We start from the raw sequence: 22,043 nt of genomic DNA on the forward strand, positions 1-22,043 counted from the left end.
ACGTAAGTTGAGTAGAAAGATAAAATAATTATGAATATATTTGCACCCAACAACGAAGACCCATGATACATGAAACAAAAACTGGCAGAATTGAAGGGATAAATTGAAAGATAATTTTAAAAAAATACCTGGAGATTTTAATATTCTACCTCAATAATGGATAGAACAACTAGGCAGAAAATCAGCAAGGAAATAAAACAGCTGAACAGTCCTGTCACCAGCTTGACTTAAATAACGTCTGCAGAATACACCACAGAGTGCATGCGTGAGGACCGTTCTCCAGGACAGACTTCCTGTTTTGCCATAAACCAAGCCTGGATAAATTTTCAAGATTAATTTTGATCACATGGGTATTACTAGTAATCTATAGTATCAACACAGTCCCTGCCAAAATTCTAGTAATTTTTTTCTCAGAAACTGATGAAATGATCCTAAAATTTATATGAAATTTCAAAGATCCAGAATAGCCAGAGCAATTTCTAAAACAAAGAACGAAGTTGGAAGAGTCACACTTCTAGACTTCAAACCTCACTACAAAGCTGCAATAATCAAGACAGTGTGATAATGATATGATACCGTACAAGACATGTAAGTCAGTGCAACAATGGAGAGCCAGGAATAAACCCTTATATTTTTGGTAAATTGATTTTTAATAGAAGTGCCACGCCATGGAAGTCGGCCTGTAGATTAAGGGTCCCGGGTTCGATTCCAGCCTTTTAAACAAATAGTGCTGGGACAAGTGGATAAATACATGCAAAAAAAAAGTGAACTTAAACAATTACCTAGAAATTGATCATGGTATTAAATATAAGAACTAAAACAATAAAACGTAGGAGATAATATATGAGAAAATCCATGGATTAGGCTAAAGTTTTTTTTAGATATAATACCAGAAACAATCCATAAAAGAAAAAAAAATTGGTAAGTTCAACCTCATCAAAATTAAAAATGTTGTGCTTCAAAAGATACCATCAAGAAAGTGAAAATACACCCTAGCTGGTTTGGCTCAGTGGATAGAGTATCGGCCTGTGGACTAAGGGTCCCGGGTTCGATTCCAGTCGAGGGCATTTGCCCAGGTTGCAGGCTCGATCCCCAGTAGTGGGTGTGCAGGAGGCAGCTGGTCAATGATTTTCATCACTGGTGTTTCTATCTCTTTCTCCCTCTCCCTTCCTCTCTGAAATCAATAAAAATATATTTTTAAAAAATAAAATGAAAATACAAGCAACAGACCAGAAGAATATATTTGCAAAAACACATATCTGATAAAGGACCTGTATCCAGAATATACAAAGAACATTATATCTCAACAGTAAGACAAACAGCTTAGTCAAAACCTGGGTGCAAGACTGAAATAGGCTTTTCTCCAGAGATGGAACAGGAGTGTCTCCTAAGTGCATGAAGAGATACTCTGCATCGTTAGTCACAGGGTCGCAAAAGAAGTGCCAGTGCAAATGAGATCGCACTGCCACCCACTGTCGTGGCCGTAATGATAAGGGAGACAGTAGCCAGTTTGGAAGAGGATGTGGAGAAACTGGAACGCTCACCCATTAGTTGTCACTTCGACAATGTCTTTAAAAGTCGAACAAAAATTTGCCATAGGACCCATCGATCCCACTGTTGGGTATCTACGCATGAGAAATGAGCGTGCGCATGCACCAAGACTTGCACACGAACGTTCTCAGAGGTGTCACTCACAGTAGCCCAACCTCTGAAACAACCTAAACATCCACCAACTGGTGAATAGCTAGGAAAAGGGAGATACATTCATACTGTGGAATATTATTCGGCCACAAGAAGGAAGGAAGTACTAATTTATGCTAGGCATGGGCGAATCCCGAAACCATGACGCCGAGTCCAAAGGGCCAAACACAAGAGACCCACAGTCTGTATGGTTCCGTTTGTATAGAAATGTCCAGAGAAGGCAGAGGCAGAGAATCGCTTGGCCCAGGGACATTTCCAAGGATTGGTCCAGGTCTGCTTCTACCGTACAGCTCAAGGAGCTGCTCTCGCAAGGAGCGTTTGAGGTTAAGCATCGTTTCATAATGTGCTCACTGAGCCTGCAGAGTGCTCTGGGCCAGAGGAGACGGTGCGTGCGGAGCGCGGGTCCGTGAGGGTCACGTAGTTTCCAGTCTGTGTGGGGAGCACAGGTGGTCCCAGGACTCCTTTCTTTAAGGAGTGTTGGGAGAAAATCCTAACTCTATGTTAGACGGGTCCTCTCAGCCCTGACCACCATGCTGCTGGCAGAATTTCTCTTAGGGAATCAAATACGTGTGCCGCTCTGTTACAGGCTGGGTAGTAAAATTAAGGGCTATCTGTAAAGCATGGGCCGAGGTGATGGGAACAGCTCCACCAGTTACCCCAACAGGATGGACGCCGTCCCATCCTCTGACGTGGGCGATGGAGGGTCTCTGTCCTGTTTATGGAGGTTGGGCTCGCGGAATTTGGAGTCCCCTTTACCTTTTCAGTTTGAATGTGAAACCGGGTTCTTCCTTCCTCCCAGATTATAATATAAAGAACAAAGAAAGCCTTTGAAACATCCGCCCTTATCACGCCCAGGGACCTCAGCTAATCACTGCCTGATACTCAGGACAATAGGCCAGTCAGCCAGGCCCCTCCCTCCGAGCACAGTGATGGCTCCCAGGGCCCAGAGCCTGGCTTTCTTTTGTCCCAAAACGGGGAGGCAGACAGTGCAGGATGCGGTCATCTCCGTGGACCAGGGGCGGGTGTTATCGGCCCCCAGCCCATCCTCCCTCCCGCCCTGAGGTGAAGGCATGCCCGGCCAGGCCCTATCAGGCCCTCACAGCTGCTGTTATTTCAGATACGGCAGGAAGTGGGCCCTGGAAGACAGTGGGAGCTCCGAGCCCTCGGTAACATCTAGAAATGTCTGTGATTTACCCGAGGCCCTGGCTGCGGTCCAGCCGCTACAGGAGGGAAAGGGAAAAGTACAGCAGAGACGCTGTCTGGCTTCGCAGACAAGGGCGGAGCTTTGCCATCGCCTTGGGGCCCCGGCCGGCCAAGTGCTCCAGGTGGCGAGGCCCGCAGCTCCCTCGGCCCCGGGGGGCAGGACCCACACGTGGGCGCACCCCTTCGGCTCCTTCTTGGACGGTCTCCCCCACCCTCTCCGCCATCAAAGGGGCAGGTCTGCAGTTTCGTCCCGTGGGTCCCTGCAGATGGCTTTAACAGGGCTGAGCTTTGCCCTAGCAGAAGCCAGATGGGAAAACCCTCAAACATGACGTTTGTGAGGTCATGTTTGAGGGCAGAGCAATTCTGTGCAGACGGGTCCTCTCGGACTTATATAAGTTGGGTCCAGGCGGCTCGGAGCTGCCGGAAAGACATACCCTCTGTGATGCCCTGTCCGCGGGCGAGCGTCTGCCACCTCTGCCGGCTCCTGAGCATTTGCTCTGGGGTCGGCGCTCAGCCAGGGGCCCAGAGACGGCGGACGGTGGCTCCGTCAGCGATCTCACTAGCATCTGCGAGTGTTTAGTGCGAGAAATTACATTTTAGGACATTTCCTCTTAATTACGGCCCAGGCGAGATTGGTCAGGGAGGGAAATGTACCCAGGTCACGTGTCGGGGCTGCCGTGGTCCCGGGAGGGGAGAGCCATGCTGTTTGCTGCTTTTGGCGCAGCTCCTGCTTTCACAGCGTCAAACTCAGAGTCGCCTTTATGTGCACTTTCCTTTTTTTTTTTTTTCCACAGTAGCTGTTGCCAGCACGCTGTAAACTACCGTATATCACTCAGATTTAAGAACCTAAACGTTAAAACAAATTAAACTCTTGTTGACATTGTAATAAAAATCAGAATGGAACTGAGAGCAGCTCAGCAGAAGCGAACTTCAATTATTTCTGTGGATTTAAGATTGTTTTCTGGGATCTCCAGACTCCCAGCACAGCAGAGTTATTTCCTCTTGGCAGATGGCGGGAGAGAAGAGGTGATGGATGGATGGAGGGACGGAGTGAGGTGGCCGCCACTGGCCAGCCGGAGGGGGCCGTCCCTCCGTCACCTGAGCAGTTGCTCTGGCCTCAGCAGGAGCGTCTGCGGCAACTTAAAAAGGGCAGCCACTGGACAGCCACGCGTGTTGGGGGGCAGGAGCCATGTGTCTGTATTTTATGCGTTTTAATGTAAGAAAGGAACTCAGCCCGAGCTGGTTTGGCTCAGTGGATAGAGTGTCGGCCTGTGGACTGAAGGGTCCAGGGTTCCATTTTAGTCAAGGCACATGCCCAGGTTGTGGGCTCCATCCCCAAAAGAAGGATGCCGATCAATGGTTCTCTCTCATCGTTGATGTTTCTATTTCTCTCCCTCTCCCTTCCTTTCTCTGAGATCAATAAAAGTATATTTTTTTAAGAAAGAAAAGAAAAGAAAGAAAGAAAGAAAGGAAGGAAGAAAGAAAGAAAGGAAGAAAGAGAGAAAGAAGGAAGCTCAAAACTGTCAATGTCTGTGTGTTAACTAGGTGTTTAGGTGTTGGTACTGGATTACAGAGCATTTCAAGCAGAGGTCTGACTGTCCTTCAGACTCATCCGAGCGCCCCTCCCCACCCCTTATCTTCATCGCCACACGAACCGTGAACCATGATGTTTGATGCCCTGTTCACAATCTCTCACTCCCTAAGATGGAAACGGTGGTTTCCACTGGATCCAATGCCAGCTTTCCACCCTGCGTGCAGCTTCCTGCCGTGATAATGCAGAATAAAGCACTGCGGAGAAGCCGGCAGATGGAAAGTGGGTGATTGATGGGTTGGAGAGCGCTCTCCGGAGGCGGCAGGCTCCTGGGAGCTGAGTTTTGACCTGGGCTTCCGAGGGAGCCTTTCCCCAGCACCACCAGGCCCTGCCCGCCCGCGGCTTCCTCCTCCGCGCAGCTTCCTGTTTCTCTCTGATTTCAGGGCCAGGTTGGCAACTGGTTTTGTGGCCTCTGGCTCACAAAAATGCTGATGGCCGCGTGCACCCTTGTTGACCAGAGCTCCCCTACTCCCTACTCTGTCCCCCTTGCTAAGTCTTCAAAGCCCCGGGCCACCTGAGGGGCCAGAGTGGCCGAGACGTGGGGGCAGGGCAGGGGGAGGAGGCCTGCAGAGGAGCCGGTGTGAGCACATGGCTCGCTCACTCGCCATGCATCATGCACTTCCTAAATTGCAGGAAGGTGAGCAGAAGAGGACTTAAGTCATGATTCCTTCAGGTCCCTCAGCGCCACTTGCCGGTTAGAGGAACCCGTGGGTGCACACAGTCACGCACTAGCCTGCCCACCAGGGACTTCACACTCACGCACGCATGGGGTTTCTGAAGTATTGATCACATTGATTAGGTCAGTGATCTCCACTTGTCCAGCTGAATTCCAGGGCGTTTGGTAAAATGTGTACTTCTGCTCTTGAACAAGGGAGCGGATTTTAAATGTGCCACAGCTTGTGGAGAGTGAAGGTGCAGAACACTGACCCCCTCTTTTCCCCCCACTCCAGCTTCTGAACCGTGCTTGGGGTCCCCTCCACGTCACCTGGGTCTTTGTGAGTTATTGCTATGGAAACGGGCTGCAGACAGGTCCCGAGGCTCAGTGAGACGCCAGCAGCTTCAGTCCAGGGGCAGCAATGGTCTCACTGGTCTGCAGGACGTCTACGGTGAACGGGTACCTCCAAATAGTTTGTTTTCTACCTCGTCGGTGTTTTATCTGAGGACATATTTTTTAAATATATTTTTATTGATTTCAGAGAGAAAGGGAGAGAGATAGAAACATCAATGACGAGAATCATTGATTGGCTGCCTCATGTACGCCCCCTACTGGGAGGAATATAGCCCACAACCCAGGCATGTGCCCTTGGCCGGAATCGAACCTGGGACCCTACAGTCTGCAGGCCAACACTCTATCCACTGAGCCAAAACGGCCAGGGTGTGAGGACATATTTTAAGGCTTCTTCAGAAATGAAATTTAAACCAAGAGAGAAAGAATTAAAATTAGATTTTCTAAACAGACAGCTCATAGAAAAGGAAAGGAGAGGGGAAAAAACTGCAGCAAACAGCATGCAGATTTCCACAGCAGTAACTGCACCCTGAGCCGGAGACTTCCCGGGTGCTGCTCAGATGCATGGAGGGATCCTTCAGCTTTCCTTTGTGACCCAGAGGGATCCTTTGCAGGTGTGGGGCAGCCAGTGTCTGCGGGTTCTGCGCTTAGTTCTGGCACAGCGGGGCCCGAACCCGTAAAACCACAGTGGGAGGACAGCGTGCGGTGCCACCAGACGGTGCCAGCAAGGAGCCCAGGGAGTCGCAGAGGCGATGGTTACAGTGAACCTGAGGGGTCTGGGTGGCATCAGGAGGGACTTTGAGTGGAATCCAGTCCAGGGATTGGCGGGTGGGTCATCTGCTCGGGTGTCTCTGCTCACGCGGAACTGCACTTAGTGTGGCTCCACGGAAGGGTCCCAGCGCCGCCACGTTGGGGTGTGGTTGGTGGAAAGAATTTCCCCCAGAAAGTGGGAAGGTGTCCCCGGCCGCACCGTGGTCTCCAGTGCATGGCCCCACGCCTCCTGCCTGCGTTCAGGAAGGAAATGCAGGTGACTTCTTCACCGGTTCTTCCCAGTGTCCTTAGTAACTCTGTCCCCTACCTGGCTGAGGTGGTCTTGGGGGGTTCCGTCGGGCTGCTGGTCTTGGTGATTAGCGGGGGGCACATCCTCAGAGAGTCATTCCAGAGAGTCAGAGCGCGTGCGTGCCGGTCCTACTGATTCAATTTAGGAGAACGAAAGCCCAGTAATGTGCAATTACAAGGGCTTAATGGCCCTTGGTACTGACCGCAACGTCCATGGCACCTAATACGCTTTGATGAATTGCTCATTACATACAGTGTTGGAATAGCTTCTGTAAAGATTAATAATTGGATAATCAATATCAAAACTCAATCTCGGGTGCTTGTTCCCACTCCAGGGTCAATATGTCCTAAAGATTAGGGGACCTGTCTCGTTTGCCTGTGCTTTTCTGAGGTGGCCTCTCTCTCTCCTACCTTCGGTTTTTTCCACATTGGGAATTTTAAGGGTAACTGACCAGCGAGGTCACTGCGCACTGTTCTTCGTGCCTTCTGTGATTTTTCTGCTCAGACCTTCACAGAATGGAAACACAGGCTCCATGGTGGTCAGTGTTTGTCCCCCTTCACAGGGACAGCTTTTACCCTTGGAGTGGGCTCAGCCTGGGGGAGGGGGTGGACAAGACAATAAGAATCGTGCACTGGGAGCGGACTCAGCAGACACCTCTGGCATGGACGGGGCACCAGATGGCCTTCCTCAGGTGGTTGGGAGAGGCCAAGAGCGGGTTGCGGGCATCCTGGGGCACACACATCACAGCCCGGCTCCGGGAAGAGGTGTCGGAGTGCACCTGGATGCCACTGGGGTGGAGTGGACAGAGGGGCATGAGGAGATGGGTCTCCCCAGGGGGCACACTGGGCCCTTAGGACAGACTTTTGTCTTGGCAGCGCTCGCTCTGGCTGTGGGCAGGGAAGTGCCGAGGGAACCCCGCGGAGAGCCAGCGGCCGAGTGGGCTGTGGAAGTGGTGGACCTGAGGACACGTGGGCAGACGTGTTCGTACTCCGCACCCATGTGGGGACGGCAGGATGTGGGCCGGTGTGGGTGGTGAAAGGCACCGGTGGCCTCAGGCAGCGGGGGAGCAGCGATGGGGCACTGTGCGTGGAGCTCTGCGGAGGGTCTGGGTGGGACCCTTGCTGGAGACTCGGCGGCTGGGCCTGAGTCCCTGGGAGGAAGGCGCACGGTGGGGTGTGCAGAGGACAGACACTCGGGGCCATTGCTAATTCCTCGCTGGCCAGCCTGAGCGATTGGGCTGCCGGCTGGGAAATGGCTCGGAGAGGACGTGGAGCTGAGGACAGCACACGTGAGATGCCAGCACATAAGTATGGCCCAAGAGTCCGAGGTGATAGGTGGGACTTTGTGTTGAAATTAAACTACAGACAGTGCTGTGAGGTAGAAAGAAAGAAAGACTTGCCCTAGCCCATTTGGCTCGCGGATAGAGCATCAGCCCTCGGACTGACGGGTCCCAGGTTTGATTCCGGTCAAGGCCATGTACCTTGGTCGGGGTGTGTGCAGGAGGCAACCCATCGATGTGTCTCTTTTACATCTATGATTCCCTGTCTCTCCCCATCCCTTCTACTCTCTAAAACTCAACGGAAAAAATATCCTTGGGTGAGGATTAACAATAAAAGAAAATTAATAAAGACGATGCTGCTAACCCAGTGCTCTCTGCCCCCAGGCTTCTCCCACCAGCAGCAAACCAGACAGAGAACCACAGCACAGCCTACTCTGCAGGCATCACCCCAGACCCTGACCTTTGGGGTGCCCCACCTTCTCACAGCCTGCCCACTGGTGGCCAAGAGCAGCGGCTACAGCCCAGTAGACAGAGGGGGCTTGCGTTGCCTCGGCTGGTCCACCAGTGGCAGAGGGACAGCTTGCAGGACTAGAACCCTGCCCTGTGTCCTCTGCTGTGACTCAGGTGAGGCCGCTGTTCTCTCCCTCTGGGCTGTGGCTGCAGCCATTCCTCGAGCTACAGGATAGTGGGTGATGGCGGGAGACAGCAGGTGATGGCGGGCAGTGGTGGGGTGATGGCGGGCAGTGGTGGATAATGCTGGGGCAATGTCTTAGAGATGGCTAGTGATGGTGGGAGATGGCAGCCAATGACAGGGCAGGAGATTGCAGCCAATGACAGGGCAATGGAGGGCGAATGGTGGCGATGGCAGGCAGACTATAAGAGCTGTATTCCTCACGACTCACCAGCTTCTCCGCCAGTGGGAGACAGCAGTGGCTGTGGCTGAGACCGCTGTGCGGCAGGGACCCACCAGGATGCAGCCGCTGACCCGCGCTGACATCACGCTCCTGTGTGGGTGCAGGCTCGTGGAGGGGCCGCCCCATCGCCGATCTCAGTTCTCACATGTTGTCTTTCTGCTTCAGCTCGGTTTCTGTGCCTGTGAGAGCGAGGTGGCCTTGTGGGAATTCGGTCTAAGAAGTGTGGAGTGGCATTAATAACATTAAAGAGCACTTTAAAATACTCTCGCAAATTCCTACAATGAAAATGAAAACATCTGCATGTCATCTTAATTCCTTTCTCAACACTGAAAGCCCCGGGCTGCTGTGCAGAGGCCCGCTGGCTCAGAGCAGCTGAGCAGAACTGCCACCCCATCTCGGCCGTCCTGTGCCACCACAGGCTGCGGTGAGGATGGGCTCCAGGTGACTGTCTCCAGGTGGCTCTGGGGCTGGGGTGCTGGTCCCCAAGCCTGAGTCCTGGGGAGTGAATCAGAGCTGCATGTTGGCTCTGAGCTCTGGGCTGGGTGACCTCCTGCACCCCAGTGAGGATCCAGCACTTCAGGGCTATTCTCTGCCTCCCTCCCCGCTTTTCCATTCAGCACCACAGCCACGTGGCATCATCCGTCACTCCCAAGCATGTGTGTTATTCGACACTGCATTCTTCGGAACGTTTTGGCTGTCCTCAGACCTCAAGCGAAATGTCACTTGTAGTGTTATGTTTTCAATTTGTAAAAAACTAGCACAGAATTTCTTCTTAAAGATTTGAAGGTTAGGGTGTTTGAAGGGGAGCAGCACTAGGGCAGTAAATGAAGGGTAGAATTCCCCCAAGGCACCAAAAAGGCCTCTGTGCATCTCCTGGTTCCCCCAACTAACCCCTGTGTCTCAGACATCCGTGGCGGGGAGGATCAAATCTTGGGCTCTTCTTCAGATGTTTTGGTTCAGTGGGTCTGGTGGGGCCTGAGGATCTGCATCCGTTCCAGCTCGAGGTGACTCGGCCGGTCCCCAGTGTCACGAGGAGCAGGGGCAGGCCCAGTGCGCTCGTGGTATGGTGTGGTATGGGGCCAGGGCCAGGAGCCCCTCGTAGCAGCTAGGCCCTGGTGTCCTCTGCCTCACTGGTTGTCCAGAGAGCGGGTCAGACGTGGGAGGCTGACCAGCCAATCACCATCTTTGCATGGGTTCCGGTTTCTCTCTGAAGATAGTGTTGGCTTTTAATGATGAAAATTTCAAACATCCACAAGGGTAGAATGAGCAGTGTGATGGGTCTGCACGCCCCTCACCCAGATTCGTCACCAGGGCAGCCACCATCAGACACCCTCACGCCATCATGCCGTTCAGTTGTGGCTGCCGAGACAATAAAAATCAGCTCCCAGGGCTCACACCTTTCCACCCCTCTGTCCCTCGCGCACTCACAACTTACATCTTTTATTTTTATTTTTTATTTTTTTTAAATATTACATTTTATTGATTTTATACAGAGAGAGAGAGGGATAGAGTTAGAAACATCAATGAGAGAGAATCATCTATCAGCTGCCTCTTGCACTCCCCCCACTGGGGATGTGCCCACAACCAAGGTACATGCCCTTGACCGGAATCGAACCTGGGACCTTTCAGTCTGCAGGCCAACGCTCTATCCACAGAGCCAAACCGGTTTCGGCACCACTTACATCTTTTAAGTGGCCATTTCCTTCCAGGGTCACAATGCGGAGGACCACACCTAACACAATTACTAATAATCCTTTGGTGAGGTGAGGATTTGGTTCAAAGTCACATTTCATGACAAGAAGGTGGGTTTCATTTCCCATGAACCCCGGAACTGTCGCTTCCGTACTGCGCAGCGTCTTCTGACCCAAACCCGGCAGCTGGTGAGTGGCTCCGGGGCGCCCAGCGGACGGCCTGGTGGGTGCCGAGAGCTGGTTGGCCATGCTGGCCTCTCACACCCAGACTCAGAGCTGCAGCACTTGGCCTTGACCAGCTCATCCGCTGCCCTACAAAGACGGAAGCCACACTTTGTTCTTGCCTTTCACTCTGAGTCCCCTGATCTCACAGCAAACCTACCCTAACCCGCAGCAGTCTCTTTTCTTTCTCTCTCTCTCCCTCTCTCTCTCTCTCTCTCTCTCTCTCTCTCTCTCTCTCTCTCTCTCCCCCCTCCCCCATTTGTTTTTGTTTTTGTTTCTTTAATTAAAGGGAGCTTTTACAATTATTTTTTCAATTCTGTTTGAATAGAAATTTCGCAATTTGGGAGAATATAGTTCTAGTAACATAAAGAAAGCCCTGGAAAAATGCTTGCTGGCAGTTTAATGATCCCAGGGAGTGATTGTGGTGTGGGTTTGGCGTAGATAAAACAATGGGCAGGTGATGTGGCTGGCACACGCCCTGCCGTACGGCAGAGGGAGGAGAGGGAGGATCAGCCGGTGGAAACGCCCGGTCACGTGGCCGCGGGTCCCCCCGGGTGCTGGAGTTTCCACACGGGGCGTTTGCATTACTTGGAGAATTCAGGCTAAATAAGGAAGCGGCACCGAAGGTAGGAAAATTTTTCTGTTTTAATGGCTGGCAGTCCCGTGTAACAACCGTGTTGATCAGCCAGCCCCACATCCAGCTGGGAGGGTCATGTTTTATTAAAACGGTGACTTGTTGTCAGTCCCACCGCTGGCCCGTTCTCTCCTTCCAAAAATAGCAGGCCCCGTGGCAGTGGTTGATTAGGATTAAAAAAGATAAAAATAAGTGAAGGCTGAAATAGGTCCAGGACACCCGAAGTAACCCGAGAACTTACTTTTTAATGAAACTTGAGAAACTGTATTATTTTCCACTGCTTCACAAAGCATCTTTGAAAAAAAACAAATGAAAAAAAAAAAAAAGCAGAAAGTAGAAAACGAGTTTAGTGATGTTGCAACTCTGCATTTTCAGAATGACAGTGGTGGTGCTGCACTCGTGGCCAAATCGCCCTGCGTCTAACCCACAAGCCGAGGCAGCGCCTGGCTCAGGAGGTGCCAGGCTGGCCGCCGACTGGGCCGGTGAGGCCGTGGTGGACACAGCAGGCTCCCAGGCGCCCGCCGACCCAGCGCTGCTGGGGCAGGAGCAGGTATTTGTGGCAGACGTCCTGTGAGGTGGCAGGCGTCCCGAGAGGTTGCATCTTCTGAAGAAATCAAAACCCACATGAGAGAGACCACTGCGCTCTCCTGAGCGCCCCCCCCCCCCCCCCAGGTGCTCTCAGGGCGCAGATGCTCTGTCTCCGGGGAACAAAAGCGTGTTCCCCGCTTCCTATTTTTCTCATCTCTACGTTGTGGCCGCAATCCTGGTGTTTTCATGTCCTCAGCTCACACCTCCTCTCATTCCTTAAATAAAAACCAGTGGAGGCCATGAGTGCCGGGCATTCAGCAGTCCCCCCGAAACCATAGGCACGTGGGTAGCCCAGCTCTTGCGCCCCTGTGGGAAAGGCAACAGCTGCGTGCTGCTTCGTAGGATTTGACTGGCCACCCCAGAACCAGCAGAGACGGTAAAGGTTTAGGACAGCAAGCAATTCAAAGACTTCCCAAAAGGGGCTTCTTTAAGGACAGGTTTGGCCTGAGATATTTCTGGTTCCCTTGTGTCCACCTCAGTGGTTATGCTCTGAGGTTACAACACTAACTTTAGCGAGCGGTGTATTTTCTGGGAAAGTTAGGAAATACTTTTTAAAATTATCTCCTACTTATAGGAATGGCAAAAGAGCATCCTTCCTGTTTTGCTGTGCTCCTCAGAAAGCTATTTTGGCTTTCCCAGGGCGTTCCTGACTCGTCCCCAGTAAAGATGGGGCATTTTTCTGTCCCTCAGAGGAATATGGAGTGAGAAGGGAGAACTGCTTTTGTGCTGTGTACTTATTTATGACCCGTGTTTGATTTGAAAGAGTCCATGGGACATAATGCAGCGTGGGAAGTGATCCTGTGTGGACCCTGTAGTGGAATCATGAAGACTTTTTGTCTCCCATTTTGCTTTTGTTTAAAGGACAATAATGGCTTTAAAAAAGTAGTTCTTTTCATGGAAGAGCAACATTTGAGCATGTTACAAAACCAGGGACAGAAAAATGACAGTGTCCCCTGCTGGGCTGGCTAATTTGATAAGTGGCAGTAGATGAATACTGTTAATTTGTTTAAATTTTTAATACAATTGGCTTCCTTACTGGAACTAACATAACTATTGGAAAAGAAAGAAAGTGCTTTAAAAAGTATTTTGTAACTGAGCTAATAGGTACCTATATCAACAAATGCAGGTTTGTTTAACTGATAAAAGTGCTATTTGTAAAGCATAGTTCTTCTCCATCTTACCCCTTTGTCAAAAACAAGGATGAAATGATGACTGGGTTAACATTGAGGAGCCAGATTTCTTATTCTCTAAGCCCACATCCATTCCCGGGGAGCTAGCATCCCTATCTGTGTGAACATCCACCTAAAATGTCTAGCGCCTACCGCCCTGGCTCTCCCTTCCCCCGAGTCCGCACCTCTGGGGGGGCCGCAGCACCGTGGGGCCGGGCGTGGGCCATGGCTTTGCCTCGTCGATCCTGTCTGAGAGAGGCGACAAGACACAGCTCACGTTTGCATTAACCTAAAAGCCTACACAGGCATTCGTCCTGATGATAAAAGGGATACACACGCATTGTGAGAAACGTGGAAATTAAACGCGTAGCAGGATAAGCCCCGTCTTGTTCACCTTTTGTGTCTCTGTGAGAACATGTGTGCCTTGTGGTTGAGCTCAGACTTTGCATTCACTTCAGACCGCTGTGACTTTCACTCACATGCCCGACAATTTTCTTCTTTTTCGGGCAACCAGTACACTGAACGTCTACCAGAACGTCTTTTCTTTATAAAAGCAGGTGACCTGAGCTTTGGATGGAGTGTTTTAGCAATTATGCCATTTAAAAAAAAAAAAAAAACTGGCCGGAGGCCGAGGAAGCCACCAGCGGGCCGCCCCACCCTCCCTGCTGACGTTGGTGGAATCCTGACAGCATCACATCCACCCACAGCGGCCTGTTCCACTCCCAGGTCTGTTACCTGCTGTGCGAGGCCTGGCTCCTCTCCTGCCCTCTCCGGTCCTGTTTCCCTAATAAGAATGCTCCCTGCCTCCCAGATTGCTGGGAAAGAGAGGCCATGAGGTGCGTGCGTTGTATATTCCCAGCACATGGAGCTCTAGTCTCCATTCCGACGACTGAAAATCCCCGATTCATAAAGCAGAAAGAGACCTTGGCCGAGCCTCCTGTTTCCACAGGTGGGGCCACATCACTCAGGGCTTCAGAAGTGAAGTGAGAACAGGAGCCGGTCTTCCATCTGCCCCTGTGTGCAGAGGCCTCAGGCATGACACCACAGACACCCCTCCCCCACCCACCCATTCCCACTCCCCTCACACACACACACACACACACCCCGCACTGGCCGCGGGCTCTTGCGATGGTTGGAATGCTGTGCCGTGAATGCAGGGAGAATGTGGGTCTGAGGAAAGTGGAGTTTTCAGGAGTTTGGGTGTCAGCTTCGGTTGGTTGCCATTCGAGAAAGTGTCCCATGGCTCATGCACCACTGGACAGCGGGAGGCGGGCCATCTTCAAAGACAAACACGCCTAGATGTGCTCTGCAGTTTTATGTTTTAGGGGTTGCTTTTCCTCCAGGGCTTATTTCTATTTGAGCTCTGGTCACATAACGCCCCATTTGCTAGGATCTACGGGCCACACTAACTGCTAGGACGTGGGTTTCCTCCATGGCCGTTCTTTCCTCCGTCAGGTTCAAGTGACACTGTTATCCCTTCACTCAGAGCCCCTCCTGCGGAAGCATGACTGACCCCTCTTCACTGGGAGTAGGGGGCAGGACATGGGTGATAAAGCTCGGGGCTGAGGAACCCTGTCCAGGCGGCAGTCGGGCCTGGAGCCCGGTGTCCCAGCCGGGAGGAGGCCCTCGCAACGGTGGTGGGCGGCCGCCACCCACCTGCCGGCTCCCAAGGACGAGTCACGACAGGTGAAGCACACCCATGTGGCGGAACATCTGCTCCGTCCTGGCCAGGCCTCCACCCGCCTTTTTTATGGGAAACAGTGTGAGTTAGGGGCCTAGCAGCTGGGGTTTCTGAATGGCTTGATGCGTGTCGGCAATCTCCGGGCACTGAGATCTTCACCGGGCGCTCAGTTCACCTTCTGTTTGTTTTAGGGCAAAGAAAACGCTGACCATCATGTGTGCTCTGACAGTGCAGTGGAAAGTAGATGACCAGACAGGTCCCTCTTTTCCTTTTTAACAACAACAACAACAACAAATAAAAATGTTTAAAGCGCATAGAAGCTGGTACAGGAGAAATGACTGAAAAAAACAACAACTGTTTTTAGCTCCAGTAGAACCACCCACGTGCGCACGTGTGTGTGTGTGTGTGTGTGTGTGTGTGGTGTGGTGCTGGTGGTGGGTGTAGATGTTTTGCTTTTCTTGAGAGAAGCTGCCTCAGAAAAGGGGGTGATAGCTGTGCCCTCTCCACCCTCCCCTTGGAAACCCCATGGCTGTGCTCTGAACGGGTGAAACCAGCGAGGACCAGGCGAAGGGGACGCTGGTGGAATTGGGAAGGGAGGGACGGCAGGCACAGTTGCCAATAGCTGGCCTGTGTCCGCCACCCTCCCAGCATTAGCTCTTGGGGACCACGGCTCCTGGTCCCTTCGTGACCTTCTTAGTCAGTATTAGAAAGCAACGTGCACCCACCCATGGATTTGCAGTGTAGCTAGTGAGTGCCGTCTGGAAGCTCTCAGAACCAAGAGCTGAGGTGGTGCGGGTGAGGCAGCAGCCACGCTCTGGTCACCAGGTCCTGGTCTCGACATCCTTGCCTCTCAGCTGAGTGTGCGGTGGTGTCTCCATGTACAAAATTCGCAGGCACTATAGCTTCCTTTCCTTCCTTGTAGGATGCTGCCAATATCCAGGTTAGTGTCTGTGCAGGTGCCGAGAAGCCAGAGGGCTGGGCGACTAAGTGCTTTGCTCAGTTCTTAACATGAGATTTCAGATCCTTCGTTGCTTTCAGAAACCGTGAGTTCAGAAACTTTGCCTAAACGCTAGGCATTGAGCAGGGCAGATACATTAGACAATATCCAAACTCCGACAATACCCCTTCTGTTTGCGCTGCTGTCAGTCGTCATACAAAACCCCTGCGTGACCCTGAGAGACGGGCCTTGGCTGTTGCACTGCAACACGAGGCTTCATGTCAGCCTTCTCAAAGTCGCGATCCAAAAGAAGGAACTCGTTATATGAAAGTACATTTTACTATAAAAAGGGCACCTCACCTTTGTTTGTACCACTACTGCTGAAGAACAGAACAATTGTCTTCTTAGGAAGAACCTGGGTAATATTTACAGATAATGTGCGTGCAGGTAAAAGCTGTACATGTTAGCTTTTGTATTTAAAAAAAAACACACACTCATTTCCCTTTCACTCAATTTCAGATGTGTGTATAGAGGTGGATTTGGGGGTGGAGGACACATACACATCCTGCGTATACATCCCGGATTAGAACAAGAGTTCAAACTGCCACATAAGTTTTAGAAAAAAAGCAATAGTTTCCACCTTAGGAGCATTTTAGAGAAAAAATTAAATATAAGGGAAAAAACCCTTCTTATTAAATCAAATTGTGGTGTAACAGCTCACCACATCCTGTTGAGGGACATCTGACGTGAAGCCAGGCAAAGGTTCCGCTTTCAGGTCTCTGACGAGCTGTGAAGGTCACATGGTATCTGCTGTTCAAAATACCTCTATAAAGAAAAGCCTCGGTGTAGGTGGAAAAGCTGAATAAGAAATGGAAACTATCAGCAGAAAGAAGACATTGTGGGGATGTGTGGGTGTCACCGACCCAACCATATCAAAGAGAGAAAGCCACTCCCGAAATAGCCCTAGCAGAACCCGGGGTGGCTGTGCACTGATACGGACCCGGAACCGTGACCTCATGGAAGAGAAATAGGAAGTTGCGGCCAGGAGAGGAGCGGGGCAAGAGGGTCCCTGGTTTTCATCCTCGGCCGGGTCATCAGAGAAACACTTAACCTTTGTCAGCCCTTCTGGGATGGGTTCTTCGTCCGTCCGTGAAACGGGAACCCCGGTGGCTCTCCTGACTCGGTTACCACACAGGCTGTAGCTGTGGGAGAGAGGGTAGCGTTATGTTCGTCGGTCCTCAGTTGTGTAGACAGTTGTGTGGGACTTGGCCCACTCTGCATGTCATGGTTATCCGCCCTCAGCTGTGTTGAACATTGTGGGGGGCATCATCCACTCAGCAGTGTATGGTTGTCCATCATGGCTTGCTGCCTGATGCCCTCAGTCCCATGGAGTGCTGAGGGGAGATTCTAGAGCACATGTGTCAAACACAAGGCCCGCGGGCCAAATCCAGCCCGCCAGGCCTTGCAATGTGGCCCGCACCGCGCTGTCATCACTGCACTCCGCTGTCAGTTTATGACATTGTCAGTTTATGACTGTTCAGTAAACCATTCGGCCCGTGATTTAGGCTGGATTTTAGATTTTGGCCCCTTCTCTGATTGAGTTCGACACCCCTATTCTAGAGGATGTTGATGCATGTGTGATGGTTCTTGAGTGAGTCCCAAGATGTCTGAAACATTGTGATCTTGATTCCCACTTGACGTTGCTGGGCTTGGAAAAGCGGGGTCTGATGACCCAGCACTTCTGGCGCCGTGTTGTTGGAAGGGCCAGTTGCTCATCAGAAACCAGTGCACCACGATGACAGTCGAGAACTTTGTTCACTGGGGGGGCCTTCCAGCCTCCTCGTTCTCCTGACGCCCCAAGGGGGTCAGAGAGCAGGGCCAGCACCAAAGTAGCCACATGGGAACCGGGGCCTAGGATGGCTCAGGATACGCTGAGTGGTTTCCACACTCACACCCACCTCAGGAGCTCCCGCCAGGTTCAGGTGCGACCGTGGGCAGCAGGGGAAGCCCACCTCTGAAGTTTCTTCCCCTTTTATCTTGTCAAACAGGTGTTATTTTCCTGTAGTCTGTGTCACCTTGAGGAACCAGATTATAGTTGCTTTGCGTATTGCCTCCCTCCTCTTCTCCATCAGTATTTCCCTCAGACCCTCCTCTTCTCCACCATTATTTCCCTCAGACCTTTTCGACCACAGAATCACCATTCTTACTAGATCCGATTTGTGGTCTGAGACTTTTGTTACCCCTGGAAATGGGGTGGGAAGTAAAACCCTTCTCTTGCTTTAGGGTAACTGAAGGAGCCATTGCTTCTTCAGTTGGGACCCTTTTCTCTGCCTGGTAGGTCGAGGCTGGTCAGCACCCTGGATTGGGTCTCCCTCTGCCATCCATTTCCACCTTCCCCGTGCTCCTGCCGCCCAGCGGAGGAATGCTGACCTAGGAGCCCAGACCTCGCCGTCTTGGCCCCAAACCTGTTGCTGCCCCTTGGCCTCGGGTCTATTGTAGGAATAAGTGAGATGATGACCCTGAAAGCAGCTGTGAGCAGCCCGGTGCTGCAGAAATAAATAGTCGTGGTGCCACAGTGTCACGTTGTGGTGACTTGTCTCCATCACCTCACCGGGGACTCGCTTTCTGCCCACAAGACCAGCGTCTTTCTAAGTATGTTCCACACACTCTCTGCGTGCGAGACACCTCACTGCAGTAAGCCTTCTGCTTACCCGACACACCCTGTAGAAACTCAGCAGTTGTGATTTTTCTTTGTCAAAATGTTCTTTGATGTGGCAATGTCCTGCCAAATAACAAATGGACACGTGTCCCACGGAAGAAGGAGCGTAACGAGTGAAATGGGAGAGAATGGACATTGCCTGTGCGTCCCGGGCCCCTGTCTGTGCTTCAGCAAGCACCTCGGCCCAGAGGTCATGGGGGCAGATGCCTGGGAGGATGAGGAGCAAGCTGCCTGGCCTGACGGGCATGGCAGAGCTGCCCTCCCTTCTCCACGGTGCTCAGGGCTGTAGTGGAAAAGCCACCTGCAGCTAAGGAACCGCCTCATGCACACTCTCAGCAAGTGTTGTCCTGATATCTGCTCTGAGCCCTGGACGTCGATATTGCCCCAGTGGCAGCTGTGACGAGCCCTTCCCGTGTGTCCCAGCCACTGGTTCGCCGTCTTCAGAGGAGCTGCTGCATGTTACGTCCCTGTCTCAGGCTGGGCCCCGGTGTGTCCTCTGTGGGCAGCTGGCTGGAGCCCCTCACCCAGGCCACAGGTGGGCTTGGGCAGAGGGTGGACACCCTAGCCCTGGGCCCCAGCCAGGCCAGACCTTTGGGAAGAGCCAGGGTTTGAAGTTTGCTGTTCGGGTTCCTGCCAGTGAGTTCTGTTATCAGGTCCCATGACACAATTCCTGGTTCCCCCAACTGTGTTTTATTATTGTTATTCTTAAAAATAGTTGGGGGGGTGGGGGGGCTTGTTGAAAGGGAATGCAGGGGAGGGAGTGGGAGAGATGAAATGTGCGCCGACTAATTGCTCAGGAAGCCGCCCTCGGATAGGCCGGGGCCTTTGCAGAAACACACGGCGTTTATCTGGGCAGCAGAGGGAAGCCTGGCAGTTCCGTGACGTGAGCGTGCGCTCCCCGCCTCCCAGTTCTGTCAGGAAAGTGACCGTGGTGACACCTCCCCGGTGACATTTCCCTATCGGGGTGCCCATCGGCGGTGGAGGGAGGGGTGTTGTGCAGCTCCCTCTCGGTGGCCTTTGCTCATTTCCTCTCCGGCTGCCAAAAATCACAGGCTGATAGTGGCCGTGGACAGAGATGAAGGAAGAGACCCCACAGCGGGGGGCCCCTGCTGCGGGCGCCGGCCCCCTTCCAACTGGATGGTGAGGCTGAGGGGTGGCCACCGAGCGTGGCCTTCCAGAGGTGCTTCCACGTGGGTGCCAGTCGTTGGTGTTGCGGACCCACGACCACCTCCGCGGTGCTCTCCCGCCGGGAGAAGGCGCCCTCGGGACCCGGGGAGCCCCTGGGGCACCGTGAGCAGGAACGGCACGGCCCCCGCGCCTGAGTCGCGGCAGCCGCGCTGCTGGCCTCCAGGACACTTTGCAGACGTGGCGAGAGGCAGGAAGGGAGCCGGTTCCTTTTCACAGGCTGCACTTAACGTCCGAGAGCGTGGCCGACGGAATGGCTGGTTATTTACACGCAGTTCCACGCACAGCGGTGTCCTCCTAACGCGCTCTCTCGTTTCTGTTTCCTTGCAGTAAACGAAATAATACGCAACGACCTCTCCAGCACCAGCACCCACTCGTAGTCGGCAACATCGGACTCACTCGGGAGCCACATGGTGTGGATGGGTGACCGTGGAGGTTCAGCATCCAGACTTCTGACTCAATAAACTGAACACACCTGGCACCACACAGAACTTCCGACTTACTGGAGATGTGTCGTATGACAAGAAGTAGCTCTTTAACGGAAGGAAAAAAGGAAGGAAGGAAGGAAGGAAGGAAGGAAGAAAGGAAGGAAGGAAGGAAGGAAGGGCCACTCCATCTGCTGAAGGAAAAGTCATCTCAAGAAGAAAGTACAGGGGTGGGGTGGGGTGAGTGTAGGAAACAGACTGTGTGACGGCACCCCCATGGGAATGACCCCCGTGGCAGCCTGACCCCAATGCGTCCTCGGGCACCCCTGGATTTCAGTACTGGAAGTGCCTTATTTAATCCAACCACAGCATCAGGGCCTCATAGACCTAAGCATTAAACTTGCTACCCCAGGAGAGTATTTATTGGAGCAAAGCTATAAAAACATTTCATCCAGAGGCTTTATCAAACTTTGCAAAAAAGTTAAGAGAGTACTGGCAAGCTAGGCATTTGTGAGGAAAACCTAACACTCATTTCCTGCTTTATTTCAACTTTCCCTGGGTGGCTATACCATATAGTTTTGTTGCCTTATTCAGTGCATTGTAGGGATCTTCCAGTGTTTCATCTCAGCTCTTTCATAATGCCCTTCCCTCCCCTGTCTTACTAAAACCATAGGACTGTTCATTGTAGCATGCTAGCATTTTGTTTTTAATCTGGCTTTGAACCTAGCACAAGTAGGTCGAATAGCACGAGATAGGTTACTGGACAAGAAAAGAAACCTGTCACAGGACAGGTCTTGCATTTGCATGCATGTACATAGATAGGCACGTATTTATGTATAAATAATAAATAACAGGTGGTCTCCGGTCTTTGCCCAGCAAGGGCTTCTGCGCCAGCAATAACCAGTGTCCAAACCTGGCTCTTCAGCTCCTCCCGCTGGGCCCGTCACCCCCGACAAGCCTGTGTCTTTCTCGTCTCGTGCAGATAACGGAGCACTTTAGAAGCCGGGGGAGGTGCGCTCAGAACAGCCTGGGTTACCAGTGGCGAAATCGGAACGTAACTGTAAATAACATTATGAAGGGAGTGTAATATATTTGTTCAGCTATAAGATTATTATTTCACAGAAGCCTTATAACTCAGCTTCCTGTAAGAAAACGATTACCAAAAACAACGTTTGTAATACGCAGCGACTGTAGTAGGTTTCAGACTAGTGACTGTTTAACAGATAGGGTAGTGTAAGCTTTACGACTGCATTTTGTACCATTAACAGCTTCTTACGCGTTACTCCTAGCCACAACTTATTGTTTCACATAACCAAAAAAAAAAAAAAAAAAAAAGAAGCGTGGTTTAATTAAAACATGTTTTAACCTGCTACTTGTGCCTTAGGAAGTTATGCCCCCTCCTGGAACCTGCCGGAACTGCAGCCGCGAGTGCAGGGTGTAGGTCATCCCTGAACCTAACGTGACGGTGGAGGTTCTCCCGCCGAATAACTTTAAAAAGTAATTTTTAAAGTGTTCTCCTGTATGATAGTGTCTTACTTTTTTAACTCGACGAAAGGAACGAAAAACCAGGAAGCCATATCTGTCACATTTGCACATGTCGGTGAAGAACTGAAGATCTATGGCTCCGTGTACATACATACGGTCCTGCCTTCCCTCCCGCAGGCATCGCTCCTGCCTGTGGCCCCGCGTGTGGCCCCGTAGACTTGCATGAGACATTTCTGATGGGTGTCATGTGGAAAGGGAATGTTTGATCTTTGTGTCCGCTCTCTCTGTAGTTAGGAAATAGACCCAATTAAAGCAATACTTTCTCGCTGGACACTCCGGGCCGAGAGTGAGTCATTCCCGGGTGGAAAGTCTGCCTCGCCGGGAAGCGTGTTCGCCGCTGCAGGGACTTGTACCTGTGAGAGGTGCTTTGTGTCGTGAAGCTGCGCTGATACGATCTATCGCCGAGCCTGGAGGCGCGCCTTGCCGACAGCTCCTCTCTCCTCCTCCTGTGTGCAAAGGGAGCCTCACGGATGTGGGCGGATGGCGGAGCCAG

General features: G+C 51.9%; 1 protein-coding gene across 3 annotated transcripts in view; it reads left to right on the forward strand.

Moving 5' to 3' along the window:
• The window catches only part of NFATC1 (nuclear factor of activated T cells 1), a 95,940-nt gene extending 74,119 nt beyond the window's left edge, over window positions 1-21,821 (forward strand). For all 3 annotated transcript variants that reach the window (XM_084888042.1, XM_084888043.1, XM_084888041.1), the window contains exon 10: window positions 19,911-21,821. In XM_084888042.1, the coding sequence (XP_084744168.1) occupies window positions 19,911-19,960 (50 nt within the window). In that variant the 3' untranslated portion in view covers window positions 19,961-21,821. The remainder of the gene's footprint in view (window positions 1-19,910) is intronic.
• Window positions 21,822-22,043: the final 222 nt, after the last annotated feature.

Source organism: Pipistrellus hanaki (genome assembly GCF_964339955.1).
Source record: "Pipistrellus hanaki genome assembly, chromosome: 6".
NCBI lineage: Eukaryota > Metazoa > Chordata > Mammalia > Chiroptera > Vespertilionidae > Pipistrellus > Pipistrellus hanaki.